General features: G+C 41.3%; 2 protein-coding genes and 1 non-coding gene across 9 annotated transcripts in view; 2 read left to right on the top strand and 1 right to left on the bottom strand.

The window, feature by feature from the left end:
- The window catches only part of ZC2HC1C (zinc finger C2HC-type containing 1C), a 47,199-nt gene that overhangs the window by 3,276 nt on the left and 24,767 nt on the right, over positions 1 to 19,156 (top strand). For 4 of the 7 annotated variants that reach the window (XM_058739706.1, XM_058739707.1, XM_058739704.1 and 1 more), the window contains one exon: positions 3,847 to 4,451. In XM_058739706.1, coding sequence (XP_058595689.1) covers positions 3,847 to 4,110 — 264 coding nt within the window. In that variant the 3' untranslated portion in view covers positions 4,111 to 4,451. Of the gene's footprint in view, positions 1 to 3,846; positions 4,452 to 19,156 lie in introns of those variants that run through there. The other 3 variants (XM_058739709.1, XM_058739710.1, XM_058739708.1) reach the window with 2 other exon arrangements.
- NEK9 (NIMA related kinase 9) overlaps positions 7,630 to 19,156 on the bottom strand; it is a 39,131-nt gene continuing 27,604 nt past the window's right edge. Inside the window, exons 18-22 of the mRNA XM_058739703.1 lie at positions 18,629 to 18,688; positions 15,378 to 15,580; positions 14,136 to 14,297; positions 12,726 to 12,935; positions 7,630 to 10,682 (exon numbers count right to left, since the gene is read on the bottom strand). Coding sequence (XP_058595686.1) covers positions 10,560 to 10,682; positions 12,726 to 12,935; positions 14,136 to 14,297; positions 15,378 to 15,580; positions 18,629 to 18,688 — 758 coding nt within the window. The 3' untranslated portion in view covers positions 7,630 to 10,559. The remainder of the gene's footprint in view (positions 10,683 to 12,725; positions 12,936 to 14,135; positions 14,298 to 15,377; positions 15,581 to 18,628; positions 18,689 to 19,156) is intronic.
- On the top strand, positions 16,875 to 17,005 carry LOC131518516 (small nucleolar RNA SNORA18). The gene has a single exon (XR_009265187.1). It is a non-coding gene; the product is annotated as a small nucleolar RNA SNORA18 (small nucleolar RNA).

Raw genomic sequence — 19,156 nt, forward strand, 5'->3', positions numbered from 1 at the left:
GGGAATAAAATGAAAGTGGTAGGCAAATGATCAAAGTTTGGGAAAGCCTAGACCATATGACCTCAAAGCTCCATCCAACTCTACTTTTCTAAAAAAATATGAGAGCATATTCTGTTTTCATTTCTTTTCAACACTCCCTTTGCTGCACTAGCACGTCTTGTCCGTAAGCACTTTACAGTTTCCATGCATATTGCTGGGGCCTTTGAAAACTCAAACTTATGTGGTGGCTGTTAGGAGAAGTCATTGGTAGTTATTTCTTTCAGTACTATTTGGAAGATCACCACAAGAAAGTCCCTTCTGGGTTCAGAGATAATCTGCCTGAGGTCCAGTTTCCAACATTTTGCTCTTGCAGATAATGATATGATCACCAGTTTTCCTGCTCTTTCCTGTTTTCTTTCTGGTCAACCCAATAACCCACTGGGGTCTTCTCTGTCCCACTATAGCGGTTATTTCTGGCCAGCACCTAAAAGAATCTTGTGTTTCTTAAATTCCTAAATACATTAGGACTGAAGCAAAAGAATTGAGTTTCTGAGATCAGACCCCCTAGCTTTGTGGAAACTCATTTGGGGCAGTATGTTGCACTGAGGACACCAAAGCAGAAAGGGTCTAGATTGAGATGCGCTCCGCTCCTTGGAATGTCCCAAGTCTTATTCGAAAGCTTTATGCCTTTGGAAGCTGAGTGGTTTGTATCTCCCTCTTACTCGTCTGGTGTACTCATGAGAGCAGGTGATTTTCCTTGTGTCCTTTAATGTTCCCATAACTTCCAGTCTCCAGTCTGGAGACTCTCCAGTCTCTCCACTGGACCTTAAGCATTTGAGCACAAGGCCAACATCTTTGTGCTTTGTGATTGATGAGTGTTAACTGAATAAAATTTCAATATGATGAATTCAGTGTAACTATCATATAGTTGAGGAACTTCTCCCTAATTCAATTCTCTTTAAAGTTCCTGGATTCCATCTCTAACACTCAGATTCTCTTGTCTTTTTGTCTGTTTCATTCAGTAAGGCTCTCTCCTGGAGGATCCTTTTCCTTTGATAATAGCTCTTCCTGTTATTCATCATTAATGATGTCAGATCACCAAGCGGCTACTTGCCTTCTTTCTTCTGAAGAATTTTACATTAATCTAAATCATACTTGAATACATTTTAAAAATCATGTACTGAGTGACGTATAAGGTAGATAAGCAGGATCCTGCTTCACCCCTCCATCCTAACCTGGCCCCCAGCAGCAGCCTTCAGTTCTGAAAGATGACTTTTTCGATATGTATTTCCATATTTCTCAATATGCTTATTTTCTTGATTAACCCATTTTACAAATCATCTGTTGACTTCCTGTTATGAGTGCTGTGGGTAAAGCTTTCTCTCCCATCTCCTCTCTCCTTACTTTTCTCTTTCCCTTCTCCTTCCACTGTAGTGGAATCACAATTTTGCGTTAAACCAGTAATCAGCTTTTCCATTATAACAATCACATAAATGTTGTTCACTCATCAGTGAACAAATTCTGCCTCTGCCCACATGCACCTGGAATTAGTAGTTGACTCATGTTTTCATTTGCTTGGTTTCTTGCATGCCGGTCTCTAGTTTTTTCCCCTAAGTGATCCATCTGATGTCAGACACCTGTTAATGTTTTTGTAAATGTTCAAACACCTCTTATAATCCATCAATTGATTTTTTTTTTTTTTTTTAAATTTTGGAAACCTCCCTCCCACCACTCTTTTTCCTCCTGTACCAGTCTGGACTGGTTATTCTCTAGACCTGGTGCAGACCTATTGCTTTAGGATTTCTATTTGTTCCTCTTATGTGTTGGGTCCCATTTCCAGCTTCTTATGTCTTCCTTCTCTTGCCTTACTCTTTGCGTTGCTGAAGCTTTCAAGAAATGTGCTTGGGAGGCATGTTTTTTTGTCTCGGAATGAATGAAAATATCTATATAATAGCATTATATTTGATGGATGACTTGGCCAGGTATAGAATTCTAGGTAGAAAATGAATTTCTATTTGAACTTCTAAGGCATTTTTTTCCACTAGCTTTTAGCCTCCAATGTTACTTTTGAGAAATCTGATGCTGTTTTGCTTCCGCTGCCCAAAATGAAACCTCTTTTGGTGTTTCTCTTTTTCCGAAAGCTTACAGGATTCTCTATTCTGAAATTCTGAAATTTTACAATGATTGCGTTGGATACTTGGTAGGCCATTTCAATTTCATGAGCAGTCACCTTAATTCTAGGAATGTTTATTGTTATTATTTCTTTAATAATTTCTCCTTGTGCTTTTTCTGTTCTTTTTGAAACTCCTATTGGTCAGGTGTTGGATTTCTTGGATTGGCTTTTTAATTTTGTAATCTTATCTACTTTCTATCTTGATCTTTTTTCTCATTTGGAGTAGTTTTCATGACAGTATTTTACAACATTTGTTTTTATTTTTAGCTATCACAGTTTTTTTTTTTTAATTTTAAAAAATTTACATCCAAATTAGTTAGCATATAGTGAAACAATGATTTCTGGAGTAGATTCCTTAACGCCCCTCACCCATTTAGCCCATTCCCCGCCCCCACAACCCCTCCAGTAACCCTCAGTTTATTCTCCATATTTATGAGTCTCTTCTGTTTTGTCTCCCTCCCTGTTTTTATATTATTTTTGTTTCCCTTCCCTTATGTTCATCTGTTTTGTCTCTTAAAGTCCTCATATGAGTGAAGTCATATGATTTTTGTCTTTCTCTGACTAATTTCACTTAGCATAATACCCTCCACTTCCATCCACGTAGTTGCAAATGGCAAGATTTCATTCTTTTTGATTGCCAAGTGATACTCCATTGTATATATATACACCACATCTTCTTTATCCGTTCATCCATCGATGGACATTTGGGCTCTTTCCATACTTTGGCTATTGTTCATAGTGCTGCTATAAACATGGGGGTGCATGTGTCCCTTCAAAACAGCACACCTGTATCCCCTGGATAAATGCCTAGCAGTGCAATTGCTGGGTCGTAGTTCTGTTTTTAGTTTTTTGAGGAACCTCCATACTGTTTTCCAGAGTGGCTGCACCAGCTTGCATTCCCATATCATAGTTTTAATTTATAATAGTTCCTTCTGGTTCTCTGGTTGTAAGTTTTCTTTTACCTGCTTTGTTGCTGTTTCCTGAGGGAGGAGGAACGAGTTCATGTACTTGTTGTTTTTTCTCTCTTGTTAGAGCTTTACTCAAATATCTGGTGATCCTAGGCTGTCCGTTCATATTTAAGTGAGGCTTGTTCATATTAGGGTTATCAAACAGTGAACCTTTGCATTGGGGTCACTCAGGGTCAGCATCTAATGGCTTTTCTCTCAACTGCTTGGTGCATCCGGAGAACTCTTGTCTCCTACAAGGGTGCCAATGTGTTTGATATCCTGGGAGCAGAGTGGGGGAAACAGACCGACAGTTCCGTAATTTGCCACGTACACTTGCATTTAATCCCAATTCTCAGTCCCAATATTAACCTTGTTCGCCACTGTGCCCGGACTTCCTGAGTCCGCAACCTGTCTGGTTCAGTTTCTCCAGAGAATAAAGCCCTGTTCTCCTGTGAGGGTGCTGGAAGTGATGGAAACTTGGTTGTGCAAGATGGCAGAGGGGCCCCGGGGATCCAGTTTACTCTTGCCATGCACATTCTCGTGAGCACCGAGCCTCCCAGTACTATCCTCCTTGGCAGGCCCTTAGCTTAAGTGCCTCCACTCTGGCAAGTCAGCTCTGCTGCCCTTTCCTGTTCTCTTTGACCTTATGGGTGAACACCCTTTACATTTCCTTGCTGTCTTTCTGATGACGACTCAGGAGATGAGGTAAACTCCAAGGTGAATGACCAGCCTTCCTCCTGCTTACAGGCTGAACCTCCTCGGAAGAGCAACTGGAGACAGAAGCATGAGTCTTTCATCTGTACCCTCCGTCAGGCTCGAGAAGTCCAGCAGGTAATTGCCAAAGGTGGAAACCCCTCAGACTTGCCTCCTATCCTGCCTGCAGAAAATCCAGATTATATTCAGTGTCCTCACTGCAGTCGCCACTTTGCCCCCAAGGTGGCCGAGCGGCACATTCCCAAGTGTAAGACCATCAAGAACCGGCCTCCGCCTCCAAGGAAGCATCCCAGTTGAGCGGACAACAGTGGAAGCCTCCTTGATAATTCAGAAGGCTCTGCTTCTCGTCAGCAGTAAATGGGAGTACAATAATTTGATGGAAAACAGAACGAAAAGTTTTATACCTCCCTCATCTGCCTGCAGAGCTTCAATCAGTGAGGAGAGACCCTTTGCTAAGCAGCAGGAGGCAAAAGGAAGCCTCAGCTTCCCACTCACTAAATTACCAGCTCAGGCTGGAGTGCCTTGTTATTGCCCTAAGAACAGATGGCTGAAGGAAGACACTCGAGAGGCGAGCGGGCTACATTAAAGCTCTCTTCTCGCAAGCCCGACTTGTGATGTGTGCTGGTTAAGTGCCTGCATTCGCTCTGCCTTCTTGCCACTGCCTCTGCATGTATGTCTGTGGTTCCAGTTAACTCTTCTCTTGCAGGAAGTTGGTTCATTACACTGAGTTGGGTCAGAGGATCATGATCACCCAGGTGGTATCTTATGAAAGATAATACGATTTTGCCGTAAGGCAAATGGAAATTTATCCTTGACCTCCCTGATGCATGGTCCTGCCAAAAGCTAATACAAGTCGGTAAGGTTAGGGTGCCAGTATATCCTAAATCCTCCTGTGGTTACTGTGTACTAAAGGGAAACTCATCTTTATGTGCTTTACAGGGTAAGGGGGGAGCGGAGGACCCAGTATGTCTCAGTCTTTGTTCTTTTCTAATGGATTTCATGTCAAAAAAAAAAAAAAAAATGAAGAAACTTCAGTTTCAGCCACTGCTAGCATTCTGCTTTGAAATCAGTTTGCTTGTATGGCTTTTTAAAATGAGAACAAAATCTACCATCAAAGCAAGCTGAGACATTCCCATGGCACACGTCCCTCTCCATTACACCACAGCAAACATCTATCTTAGCAAGTAAACAGATGAAAAAGATACCAGATCTTTTTAATTTTCCCTGTGCAGAACTGTGCATACTGCAAGTAACCTTCATAATTAGACCTTCAATAAATGGGGTTTGGAGATTAAAATTAAATAATAAAAGAGGAAGTCCTGGATTGGTCAAATGGGAGAAGTGATAAGGTAATGCCTGTCAGGGGTAGTATCAGTTCAGATAGGATGAAGATTGCACGACAGATCTGAAATAACTGATCTGATTATGGTCCTGAGACCATCACTCAAATTGTTAGTTTCAAATATTAGAGGGGTGCCTCAGTGGCACAGTCAGTTGAGCATCCCACTTCGGCTCAGGTCACGATCTCACGGTTTGCGGGTTCAAGACCCACATTGGGCTCTGTGCTGACAGCTCAGAGCCTGGAGCCTGCTTCGGATCCTCTGTCCGCCTCTCCCTCTGCCCCTTCTCCGTTCATACTTTTTCAAAAATAAATAAACTTAAAAGAAAAGAAAAAGAATGGGGTGCCTGGGTGGCTCAGTCGGTTAAGCGTCCGACTTCAGCTTGGGTCATGATCTCACGGTCCGTGAGTTCGAGCCCTGCGTCGGGCTCTGTGCTGACAGCTCAGAGCCTGGAGCCTGCTTTGGATTCTCTGTCTCCCTCTCTCTCTGCCCCTTTACCCCCCCCCCCCACCTCACTCTCTCTCTCTCTCAAAAATAAACATTAAAAAAAATACTGGAAAAAAAACACCCAACCTGACCTGGGCCAATGTGACTAGGCAGACAATAAAGCCATATTTTACTAAACAATAAATGGCCACTCACTCTTGTTCCATTTCCTCTGCAGCTTCTGCTGATTGGGCTAACAGATCAGACCAATATGAAATATGAATTTAAAATTTTAGCTGTGAAGCTGAAAAAAATTTACATACTTAAAAAACAGTACATATTAAATTGCTTTATGTTCTTCCTAATTGTTGCAAAGAGGGATCACATAACGGAGCTTTAGGTTGGCCACTTGAAGAACCCTCACACACAGTGGATATTTAAACCGATATATACATTCATTCCCCAGGCAAGCCTAGTGAGGTACAAATTGTAAGTTTCACACTTGATGGTAAAAGCAATAGATGGCAAGAATGAGCTGTGGCCAAGGCCGCAAAGTGGTAGCTTATGGACTGCTTTGTCCTACAGATGTGTTTTATTTGGCTGGTACGGAACTAAAACTGGATTGACATTTAAAAATTGGGATATGGGGGCGCCTGGGTGGCGCAGTCGGTTAAGCGTCCGACTTCAGCCAGGTCACGATCTCGCGGTCCGTGAGTTCGAGCCCCGCATCAGGCTCTGGGCTGATGGCTCGGAGCCTGGAGCCTGTTTCCGATTCTGTGTCTCCCTCTCTCTCTGCCCCTCCCCCGTTCATGCTCTGTCTCTCTCTGTCCCAAAAATAAAAATAAAAAACGTTGAAAAAAAAAAATTAAAAAAAAAAAATTGGGATATGGAGGGGCAGCTGGATGACTCAGTCGGTTCTGTGCCCAACTACAACTTAGGTCATGATCTCATGGTTTGTGGGTTCAAGCCCCATGTCGGGCTCTGTGCTGACAACTCAGAGCCTACAGCCAGCTTCAGATTCTGTGCCTCCCTCTCTCTGCTCCTCCCCATGCTCTCTCTCTCTCTGAAAAATAAGTGTTAAAAAAAAATTAAAAATAAATAAAAATAAAAATTGGGATATGGAGAATCTCTTGAAAAGGCAGAAGTTCTGGAAACACCAGGCCAGCAACCCTGCATAGCACCACTGAGTGTCCTTCAGACAGGCTGGCCACTCAGATAACCACAGCCCCTCCTGGCCTGCTTCACTTATTTGCCTTATCTGCCTGGCTCAACAGGCACTTGGGTTTGGGATCCCTGAATGATGTTATTAAGTTCACAGATCAGGGTCCTCCGGGGGAACAAATGCATGTGTGGGGAGTGCTGTCTTTAGACACAGGAAGCAGTTATTCATTCTTACATTGCTAGAGAAATAAAACAATAGTCAATGCCTTAGTGTTCCCTCCACTCTCAACATGTTTAGGCCTTGCTTATATTAGGAATATCTATTAGTCTTTTAAATTTAGCTTGATCTGATCTTTGGGAAGAGGTCAGAACCCTTTTTCTAAGTCCATTCCTGGATAGCAGAGAATAATAGTGGATAAATAAATGCTGCTTGTTAATGTCCATGTGTTATACTACTTTATCCAAGAAACTTCAGTACATGCAAATGTTATGAATTTTAAAGTTCAAAAGGTTAATAAACAATGGGGAAAAAAATCTCATGGTGAAACTCACTTCATATAAAAGTATACGCAGACGTGCTGAGAGAGTATTTCCTAACAGCAGTGTATTTAATGCAGCCTAGTACCTTGTGGCCAACATTTGCTTTTGGTCATTAACTTATCGTTCTTCCCAACTACAAAGGAGGTAGCGCAGATGTGATAAAGTGTTTTTCTCTCTAATGTTCCTGATTCTGTGAGGTTTAGTGATCAGCATGTTTATTTCCATAGTTAATCATTGAAGTAATAAATGATTTTTGGCTTTGTGGCAGGAAGGAACATGTTTTGTAGTCCTGACTACAGCCCAGGCTGCCTTGACACTAATGAATAATACTACTTTGGAGGCCCAGGGATACTCATCTGAAAGAATTTATTTATAATACATTCTTGCTCCAGAGCTGTTCTTTCTCTTATGAATGTTTCCAAATATATGGCAAATCAAATGAAATTTGAGTTGAAGGCTGCTTTTGCTTTAAACTTTAATGACATGCTCAGCCAAGAGAAGTGATAACTTGGCTATGCCAGGGAGACCAAATACAGTTCACCCTCTTTGACGGAAAACAGATTTATAAACATAGACACACATTATCACTTGAAAAAGTCCACTGTGACTGAGGGGTAAGTATAAGAAATGATCCTTCCTCTTTCAGTGGCTCATTTTTTCCCTTCCTTCTGCATTTTAAGCACTTAAGAAGTTTGGGGAAAAAAGTTGTAGCAGCAGAAACGATTCTATTAGCAAGAAAAAGAAACTGGAAAAAAGCAAAAGATTATTTGTGCAAATGTCCCTTGTGTTGTTTCTATTACAAGGTCATTTATTTATTTATATAAAGACTCATGGAATCAAAGATTCATGAAGGCCTAGAATCTGGGTGTTTCATCCCCAGTGACTAAGGTCCGTGAGCAGGCATAGCACTGATTGAGAGTTTAAATGTTTATTTAAAACAGAAATGCCAAACCACTCCACCCTCAACCTTTCAAACATCTGGCTAACAATAAGCTAGTTCTTCAGCAACAATGTCAGAGCAGCGGAGTAACTCAGGTTATATTGTAACTCAAAAGCAATACTACTCGAAAACTGAAAACACCTAGCGCTGCAGAAAGAACGGCAGGACAAACTTGAAGAGAATTAGCTATAAAAAAACCATTCAAAGGCATTTCTGCTGCCTAACCTTTTGCTTTTTATCTAATGCATGGCTGCCACCTTTGAACTGGTTTCTACTTGCATAGCTATTTGGTGGGAAAAATCATACGGCTGTCCCAGGCACAATTTGGGAAAGTGCAAATTGTCTCTAAGGCACAGAACTCAGATTCTCAGCCAGATTACCAGCAAACTAGACTTCCCAAGGGAACATGCTAGAGAAAATGACCAGTGTTCCCCTGCTAGAGAATGGCTCCCCTCTGGAACAAGAGCAGGGCTCTCCCCCTCCCTCTGATGCTTACTTTCATCCCTGTCTCAGCAATGTGCCCCTGTTCCTCCGTTCCACAGCAGAACCAATACTCAGGATTAACACCCAAACTGAGCCTGCCTCTCAGGCCTGCTGAGATGGTGAGTCTGAGGGATACAGGAACGTGAAAGGCCAGTCAGCCCTTAAAAAAATCAAAGGTGCATTTACATGATGAACCAAAACCCATTGTTAGGGTTTACAGCAAACCCCCAAGTCCCCAGAACTTGTAACTTTAATCTGGGGTTGGCCCCTTCTCTTATTTTAAGAAAAGGCTTTAGTGATTACGTTAGTACCATTGTACTAGGCTTCCCAGAATTGAGAAAACAATGGGAACATCAAACCAAAGAAGATCCCATTGAACAGAGTTGCCCATCCCCAGCCATGGGGTCTTCCCCAAGCATGAGCCTTTACGCCACCAGTTTTAGGGAAATAGCAAAATTTCCATTGCACAGGTCCTTCCAAAATATTATAGATATCAAACATTCATTTTTGGGGTTTGGGGAAAATGAAACACAAATTAATTTAGCTGTTTCTAGGGAGGCACGATGTGAGACTCATCAAGGCAGCCCCTATGACCCCAAACGCTAACAGAATATTGCATAAGGCTAGGTGGAAACCTAAAGCTCATATCCTTAAGTAAAACCATCAAAAGCTTTGAGGACACTTTCTCTCTTTGGGAAAGCTGGTTCGTTCCTGTCCATAAGGACATAATGACTACGGGATTAGAACGGAGCTCTCAGCCAAATTCCTTTGACTTGGCGGCTTCTGCCTGTTTTGTTAGGCTTCAGGGACTACCAGGTTTTGGTGCTGGCTTTGGGCCACTCAAGTAGGAAAGATGATACAGATTCACTGATATGGCTTCATAAAACACCAAAAGGGGAAAATACTGACTAGACATACAGAAAGGGAGTGGTTGGGGCTGCTGAAGTCAAGGTTAGAACCCTAAGAGCCACGAAGGCAGAGCACTCTAGACCTTCTTAAAGGTACCAAGTAGAGGCAGCTACAGGAGGCCCTCTCTCCCTCATGGTTTTCTCTTAAGGCTGTTCTATTGCCCCACTGACTCAATTCTCGATGAAGCACCTCACTTTTTAGAGGCATCGTCCAAAGTTAGGAAATCCTACCTGCATCGGCCACAGACTGAAACTCCAGCTGTGTGATGAGGAGGGACCTAGCCTTCTTTCTTGACTCCTCACTGAAGAAATTCAATCGACCCTCAGAGGAAAAGCAATCTAAGCCCGCTTTTCCTCCTAAAGCATGTAGCTGCGCAAAGTAACTGAACTTTCTGAAAACAAGCCCTAGATTGACTCCACCAGACATATTTTCCCAGACTCAGGGCTCCTGAGAGGGTTTTACCACTTCACCGCTCTCCAGACGACCCTGGATGGGCCCCACCTGGTTCCAGCCCACTCAAGTTTTACACTTTTCCCTCCTCCACCCAGAGGTGCAATGCCTGGTGTTGAATTCCCAAGGCAGCTTCCAAGTAATGGTGAAATGATAAATGGGATATAAGCTGCTACCAGCAAAATTAAGGTGAGCATTGTGTCTCCTCTTCAAAGGTGGGATCACCAGATGAGGTACAGAGCTGCTGTTGCTATGGCAGTCACTGAGGACAAAGCCAGGGCCGTGGGGCCCTTCCATTCTCCAAACAAAACCACTCCTAGATCCTATCTAAGAGGCAATGCCACTTTCCAAGTGTACACGGAAAGTGCTTTGGAGCCTCCGCCTTGCACTCCTTGTCTGCAAGTGAACAAAGCCAGGAAAGCGCTCTCTGCATTCAGTAAGTGTGCTGTGAAGTTCTTTGGATCCCAGTTTCCTGGAGGCCATACGGGCTCAGGAGACTAGAGGCTGGGTCGACAGGAGTCTGTTCCCAGGAGGCACCAGGAATCTGAATCTAAGTCAGGCTTTGGATCCATTTCCATCTCTTCCTTTGCTGTCTGAGTTCCTTTGGAATGCATCCCCTCCTGTCCAAACAAAACACAATTCCACATTAACAATACTGCCACCAGTCACCGCAGTCCAGGACTAGGTTTTCAATGTTGACTTGTAAGGATCTGTGGCCACAGTTTTGTGAGAAGCTCGTAATACTACCCTTAGATAATACCTTAATAATGCTACCTTAAATAAAGCCAACACCTTTACACTTGCTGCAGGCAGGGTGACCAACTGTTTGCCCAGGACTGTAGGATTTTCTGGAATGCAGAACTCTAAGTTTTAAAACTGAGACAACCATGAGGTGCCTAGGTAGCTCAGTCGGTTAAATGTCCGACTTCAGCTCAGGTCATGATCTTGTGGTTTGTGGGTTCGAGCCCCATACCCGGCTTGCTGCTGTCAGCATGGAGCCTGCTTTGGATCCTCTGTCTCCCTGTCTCTGCCCCTCCACCACGCATGCATGCACGTGTATGCTCTCTCTCTTTCAAAAATAAATAAACATTAACAATAAATAAAAGTGAGACAGCCCTAAGCCAAACAATCCTCCTGCCTGCCACGGCTGCCAATCACCCCATGCTTGCCTCGAGTATATTACTTCCCAAAGTCCTTTCATAGACATGATTTCATTTAATCCTCAAAACAACCATAACAAAGTACATGGTATTATTTGCCCCTTTTAGGTGAGAAACCAAGACTCACAGAAACAAATTTGTCCAGACACACAAAACTGACAAATGGCAAAGCCAAGGGTTGAACCCTATTTCCCAGTCCTGGTTCACTCTAAATAGAACTAATGGCTAAAAGAGCTATGGCTCTTGAAAAACAATGCAAACAGCATTGAAATTATTTTTATCAAAAATGTTTAATATGAACCTAATTAAGTCTTAAGTCTAACTCCTAGTTTATAGAAATGACAGGGTGACAAAAGAACAAGTTAAATAACGTTCTAAGAAGAAAAGACAAATTCAGAATGTAGCTCATTTTGTTAAAGAGCCGACCCTGTTTCTTCAACAAATTGATACCATGAAAATTAAAAAAAAAGAAAAGTTCATATATTGAAAAAAAAAAAAATCATATATTGAAAAAAAAAAAAGGAAACCAATTTGACAATAAACTTCATATATTGAAAAAAAAGAAAAGTGATGGTAGTAGAAAGAAGTATTCTAGATAAAAAAAAAATAAGAGATATAACAATGTGATAATGTAATGTAGGGCCCTTGACTGGATTCTGGACTCATAAAAAAAAAAAAAAAGTTATAGAGGACATTTTTGTGGGAAAACTGGGAAAATTCGACTATCAATTGGGTACTGGATGAAAATTGAGAATATCAGTGTTGAGTGTGATAGTAGTTTGGTGGTTAGCTGGGAGAATGAATGTGTTTATTTTTGGATTTGTGTAAGAAAGTATTTAGAGGGGCTATGTTATGACTTCTATAATCTATCTGAAAATGATTTAGCAAAATAAAAAATATATATACACACATATACCCACATATATTTTAAATACACACAGATATATACCCCACATATTTTAAATGCACACACACACACACACATACTTTTGAAACATGTTAACAATTGTTCAATCTAGATGGTGGATTATGAGTGTTCACTGAACTATATGTTTATAAAGTTTTTCATAGTAACAAGTAAAAGAGGGGTGCCTGGGTGGCTCCGTCAATTAAACACCCAACTCTTGATTTCAGCTCATGATCTCATGGTTCGTGGGACTGAGCCCCAAGTCGGGCTTTGTGCTGTCAGCACGGAGCCTTCTTGGGATTCTGTCCTCTCTCTCTGCCCCTCTCCCACTCACATGCGCACTCTCTCAAAATAAATAAATAAGCATTAAAAAAAATAATAAAAGAAAAAATATACAATAACAAAAAACAAAGTGATGAAAATGATCTAACCGAGGTGCCTGAACAAGGCCCAGGGCTGCTGAAATTAATTACATAAGTTACATCATCAAAAGATAAGTCTCTGCAAAGGAAAAGGTCTATTTCAATTCTTGGGTGTTTTGTTTCTGTGACTCTTCAAAACAGTTAGAAATTGAATTATTCCTTTAATGCTCTCACCTGCTGCCCTCCTTCTAATTTCTTGTTCAGCTTCTGTAGTTGGGTAAAAATCTGGAGGTTTTCTTGCTGTAGCTTCTGTTGTTCAGCCAGACACTTTAACACCAGCCCGTGCAATCTCTCAACCTCTCCCTGCAGAGTGCTGCAGGCACAGGTAGGAGTTAATGGCGTTCCCTTCCCAGCACAGGTCTCTGCAGGACTCAGCCGAGGTGGCTAAGGAGAGAAGAAAGAGGTCACAGGGGCTTCTGCATGCTTATCCCAACTCCCCAATCCAACCTTCCTCGAAACACTATCGGACCTTACTTTAAAAGTAACAAGATAAACCACACACACACACAAAGTAAATGCAAGAGAAACAGAAAGCTGCTGGGGTTACAATAGCACCTGGCTCTAACATAACAGCAAGAGAACTCTCAGTGCCTCAATCTCCATTATGCTAAGGTAAAAAGAACAATCACCTGTTTTGGAGAACTTGGCAATTAAATTTAAAGTGCATGGCTATCATCCCATTTAAAATGCTGAAGTGGGGGATATGGTTTGGAACAAGTCTTTCTGATCACAGTGAGAACACTGTGACCCAACAGGTCAATATTCATGAAATGCAGTGGATCACACTTTAGAAGAGATTTAAAAGGTGTTCAGTAAATAGGACTGCCAAAATAATTCAAGAAAGTTAATTGATAGAGGAATTTAAATGTTCACCTTAAAGTTTCAAAGGTTTTATTGCACCTTTTCTAGTCTGGATTTCTCTCCTTTCTTCCACTGTACTTCGTTTATAGGAAGGGTCAGCAAATGATAGCCAAATCCAGCCTATTGCCTGTTTTTGTAAATGAAGTCTTATTGAAACACAGTCATGCTCATTCATTATGTATTATCTACAGCTGCTTTTATGCTACAGCGTTGAGTAGCTGCAAAAGGGACTGCATGGTCCATAAGCCTAAAATGGTTACTATGTGGCCCTTTATAGAAAAAGCTTGGTGACCCCTGGTTTACATTTGAGGTACTTACCACAATTTGATTTCTACCAAAGTTAGGCACATGTGTGTGGCTCCCTCACGAGACTACAAGCATTATTTCTGACTCATATTTAGAGCCCCCAACCTACACTAGCAGTGTCAAGAAAAAGTGGATTTGAATTTTGGAACTTTAATTTTGGTACTTCTGAGGCAAAGAGAAAAGAAAGTCCTCTGGTGTGGAGAACTGTTAGTACGTCAGGAATGTGAAAGGGTCAATGTTTTTCCAAGGCAACTCAGGTAAGCCTAGGGCAGAAGCTTTAAGCACTGCCGAGTAGACAGTATAATGAGTTGATTCAGGGCAGTGGGAGACTGAGGAAGCTAGAGGAGACAGGCCAGGAGAAGTGGAGAGAGCTCTCTGGTTACCCAGTTGTGACTCAAAGGCAAAACGTTCAGTTACCCAGGCTCCTACTGGGGGCTTGTGTTCCGAAGGAGCTTCAGAGGCCACTTTGAGTCCTTGCAGCTCTTCATAGGGCAGGGTGTCTTTCTCAGACTCTGAAAAGGCTGTACTTAGGGGAGATGGGCTGTCAGGCATGGGGATGAATTCTGCATTTTCCAGCTCCTATGTATAAGACAAAGAATCTCATCAGTTCTGTTGGAGCCATCTATTTTCTTTCTCCCAAATTCCCATCTTGCTATAGCTTTCACTCTGCTGTGACATCAGCACCCCCTAGTGGGGCATGACAGTTGTGAGTACAACTCAGCTCACCGGGCCTGTCAATAGGACATCCCTTCCTCAGAGGAGTAACAGTGATTTGAATTCAAACTCAAATTCAAGAACATGGTTTGGAGTGTGTGGCACATCTCCTTGACACACTTATTTTACACAGTCTGTTCGAGCTGGGAAGCTTGAAGGTGATGGCAGTGAGGCCAATGCCCAGGCTGAAACGTTAGGTACAACAGTGTACTGCCCCTTGCATTCATACTCCTAACTGGCTATCAAGTTTTGTCATCTTACACGGGAAACTAAATCTCTAGATTTTTTTTTTTTTTTACGTAAAAATATAAATTTCACAAACTACAATGTAGTTTGACAAAATACAGAAAATGACAAAATCCAGATGGGCAAAAAGACCAGCAATTCCATCACTCCTAAATAAGCACTGTTAAAATGAGCAATACTGTGTTCAGTCTTCATAGCAGATACTCTTCTATGCATTACATATTTTCTAAGAGAACGGGATCCTGCTGCACAGGTATTCCATCTTTTTCTGCCCAGCCACATGTTGTAGCCAACTTTCCATCTAAATATACTCCAACATTTTTACTATCCGCACTTCAACATTCATAACCTCTCTATTGTACAACATCCCAACTGCCCCAATAGTCCACTTCTACAAACCACAGTACAAAATCTCTAAGCTTAATCTGCACACATGCATTACAAAGACTGCTTCAAGGAAGGTTTTATTAATTTAAATTCATTTAATACCGGTATGAGAACATTTTGTGTCTCTTCTTGTCAGGAAGAAAAAAGAATTAGAGGTTTGGTAGTTTCGTTCCAGGTGGAAGTCAGAAACCTCGATGCCTACTGCAAAACGCTTGAACAGGGCATGGGACACGGAGAGATTCTGACGGCTCCTTTCTAGTTCCTGTAAAGGGTCTGCTATTTTATCGAAGATACCTCTGCCAAAGGAATTACCTTTCGAAGCCAGCCAGGGCAGGAGCTGCTGGCCCCACTAATGATCCCCATGGCCTCCGTGGGACTGACTAAACCTTCCATTCCTCGGTCTGCTTCCATTGTTCCTCGGAAGCCTCCGCTTGGATCAGGAGTTTCAGATTCCCGCTGACTGTCCTCCTCTTCTCCCCCACCGCCGCCGCCTCCTGGGCTAGCACTCTGAACCACTGACAGATACACAGCACAGAAAGAGAGAGCCTTGCTAGGCAGCAAGAAAGATTTATGATCTCACAGCCCCCCTGACCCCTGGAGAGCTTCCTAGAGTCGCATGAAGTAGTAGCAACAGTGTCAAGATATTTGGGACTAAATTTGTAGTTTTTATACAAGATTGAATATCAGCATCTTTATAATGATAATTGACTTCTACATCCCAAACTTACTCATTTCTATGTCCATAGCAGATTATCAATGTTCTAAAGCACTACTGAACAGCCGCCCCGACCACAGCTCATTGAATCTACCACCCGTGCTTTAATAGATACATCCAGACTCTAGCATTCTCCACCAAGGCTTGTCAAGGTTTCGTATAAATACAAAGCACTTTCACATTTGAGCCAAACAACTCTTAAAATGGCCAGATAAACTCACCACTAACTTCCTTTCTGGAGAAGTCTTCAACCATTAAATTCATTAAATTCTTTTGATAACGATTTGTAAGAATTTTTAAAATATGATGGCTGGTTCTTTCATATCATGTAGCACATTCCAAGTTATCTTAATGAAGACTAGCTGACGTGTAGTCAAAAAATGGAATGAAATTTTAATATGGGCCAAAAAGATGTATTTGCTAAAGCTAAAAAAGTAAGTGCATGGTATATTCCAAAGTTAAACATAAAGGACTGTTCACGATCACCAGCTATAGTGGCTTGCAGACTGTGTCACACTGTGATCCTACCGAAGCAGCAGACCTGGAGATGCCAACAAAAGCTCCGAAGCTTGTTTTAAATGGCTTTTAAAAATAATGTTACATTTGAAATATACAAAAGACTATTTTAACACACGTGTAAGTTTTGACGCCTAACAAAACAAAAACGTGAATCTACCACTTGAAGAACTAGAACTGTACTTTCCAATACGGTAGTCACTAGCCATATATGGCTATTTAAATTTAAATAAAAAGTTCAGTTCCTCAGTCACGGTAGCCACTTTTCAAGTGCTGGACAGCATACATATAGAACATTTCCACTGTTGCAGAACGATTTATGGGACAGTGCTGAACTAAAACATTACCTGTATCATATCTGTCTTGTGAATTCCTTCTCTTTCTCTGGCCTCCTACCTACACGTAACTACTGATTAATTCTGTATTTGTCATTTCTTTATATAGTTTTTAAAGTTTATTTTGAGAGAGAGTGAGCGCCCGTACGTGTGAACAAGGGAGGGGCAGAGACAGAGAGAGAGAATCCTAAATAGGCTCTGCATGGTCAGCACAGAGCCCAACGTGGCGCTCGATCCTACAACCTTGAAGTCATGACCTGAGCCAAAATCAAGAGTCGGACACTCCATTGGAAACACCTCATAGAGTGTATGTGTGGTTTCCTTTATTCACGGAGCTATGTGTTAGATCTGTGGGAAAGAACTACAAGACACTTATCTGCTAAAACACTGAAAGACCCTAACGGTCAAATTTTTAAAATCTTATGTATTGGAATATCCCAAGAATCTGTACAGTTCCAGGCTGTGCTAGTTTAGGGGTGAATGGGATTTAAACTCATTCACGTTTAGAGGGTGTTTGAAATTGAGAACCAGTAGACCCATCTATTCTGACCCTAAACATGACCCAAAGTAAAAAAACTGGATCCCAAAGATTACAGGTGGGGAATTCTTGAAGCATATCCATATTCAAGTGGAGATTAAAGAAGCCCAACAGAAAGAACTCTGTACTAACGGTGACAACTGTGGACTGAACAAAAGCTCTTTTTAAAAGGGCTATTTTGAAGATTGTGATTCTGACCCAGAGGGAACCACAGTGACTGGGAGAGGAAGGAATCACATGTTAAAATTCTTAAATAAAAATTTATTGACTTAAAAAAAAAAAAAATCACATACTTATATATCCTTAAGCAATATATAAATCTGGCTTGTTTTTCAACTTGATAAAAAGGCACATAGTCTGCTGCAGCTTCCTTTTTACATTTCACATTATAGACCTATTTGTAGATGTTCATTTCTACTTTCGTACAGTATTCCACTGGATGGTTAGAACCCATCCAACCAACAAGTATTTATTGAGCATTCACCATTTGCCGGGCACTCTTCTAGGTAATGTGGATAAAACTAATGAATAAAAAAAACCCAAAATCCCTGCCCTTATGGAGTTTACATTTTCCAGCTAATTGATATGTGCTTTTAATCTTATTTTTTCCATTAAATACTGTTCCAGCAAAACAATGCTGTAAGAGAACAGCTGTGATTAGCAAAAAGATATTTTATCATTTGTGACAGATATTAATATGCACAAATAAATGCTGAGCAATAGATTACTAAAAGAAACTAATAAAAGGTGTGTGTGTGTGTGTGTGTGTGTGTGTGTGTGTGTAAACTAGAGTTCAACAAGTCTAGATCAGACTTTCAACTTTCTTTTTCTTGGATTAATTTGCTTTTATTCTGGGTCTTTATCTGTGTTGATTCTACAAACTATCAGAATCCAAGTTTCGAGACATCAAAGAGTACAGGTACTTTAGAGCAAGTGGAAAACCAAAAAGGAACACAGATTTAATTTCCTGGCATAGTCCTAAATAACAGAGAACCATGCAAAAAGCAGCCAGAGGAAAGCTATCAGAGAGCTTTGGGCTGATTCTCCTAACTGCTTTGAAAGTTTAGCCAACTTTTAATTCTGAGGGCCTGTTTGGAAGAACTATTTCTATAGACGGGAATAACCCTGGGAATACAGTGGAAGCAAAGAGTAGATAGAACCATAGCCCCTAGCATGGTAAGGAAAGAAACAATACATAAGCCACATTACAATGTTGGGCAAGCCACTTCATTACTTCCATATGCTTGGTTGGCAAAGATGTACTCTCCCTCTGACCACAATGTAATAAAAGTCATAACTTATTGTGAAATACACCCAAAATATGATCCTCCCTCTTGATCACCGTATTCCTCATTTCCCAAAGATATTTCCTATTTCCTTTTTTTGGAGACTGCATGGAATCTAACCCAAAGACCCACAGCTCAGAAAAACCACTGGTACCTGAGACACTGCTACTTACCAGTTCCAATGGATAAGCCACTGCTATTGGAACGGATGGTCTTAGAATTCAATACTTTCTCTGAGGAAAAATATTAAGTAGGTAAGCATCAGAAACAGCTATAGGCAGGAAAAGTGAGAAGACTAGACTAGGGAATTAATATACGAGATAACAGCTATCTCTCACTCCAGATAACTCTATAAATACTTACTGTTCTAGATATTAAAGCACCACTAGCTACCCTAACTACATCCACTATGTAAAGTAGCAATTCTTCTTAACTGCTCTTTGGAATTACCTGAGAAGCTTTAAATAGTAGCAACCTAGGTCCCACCCCAGAGATTCTGATTCAATTGGTCAGGACAATGGGATTTCCAAAAGCTCCTTGGGGGATTCTAATGTGCAGCCAAGGTTGTGAACCACTGATCTAATAGAATGGACTTGGAAACCCTCATACAGGCTTTTATAATTTAGTTCCTAACAGAGTAATCCTTATGCAGAAAACAATTGATTTAGTTTCCTTTTAAAGGTGTACTGAATGTTTCTCTC

This window comes from Neofelis nebulosa, chromosome 7 (assembly GCF_028018385.1).
Source record: "Neofelis nebulosa isolate mNeoNeb1 chromosome 7, mNeoNeb1.pri, whole genome shotgun sequence".
NCBI lineage: Eukaryota > Metazoa > Chordata > Mammalia > Carnivora > Felidae > Neofelis > Neofelis nebulosa.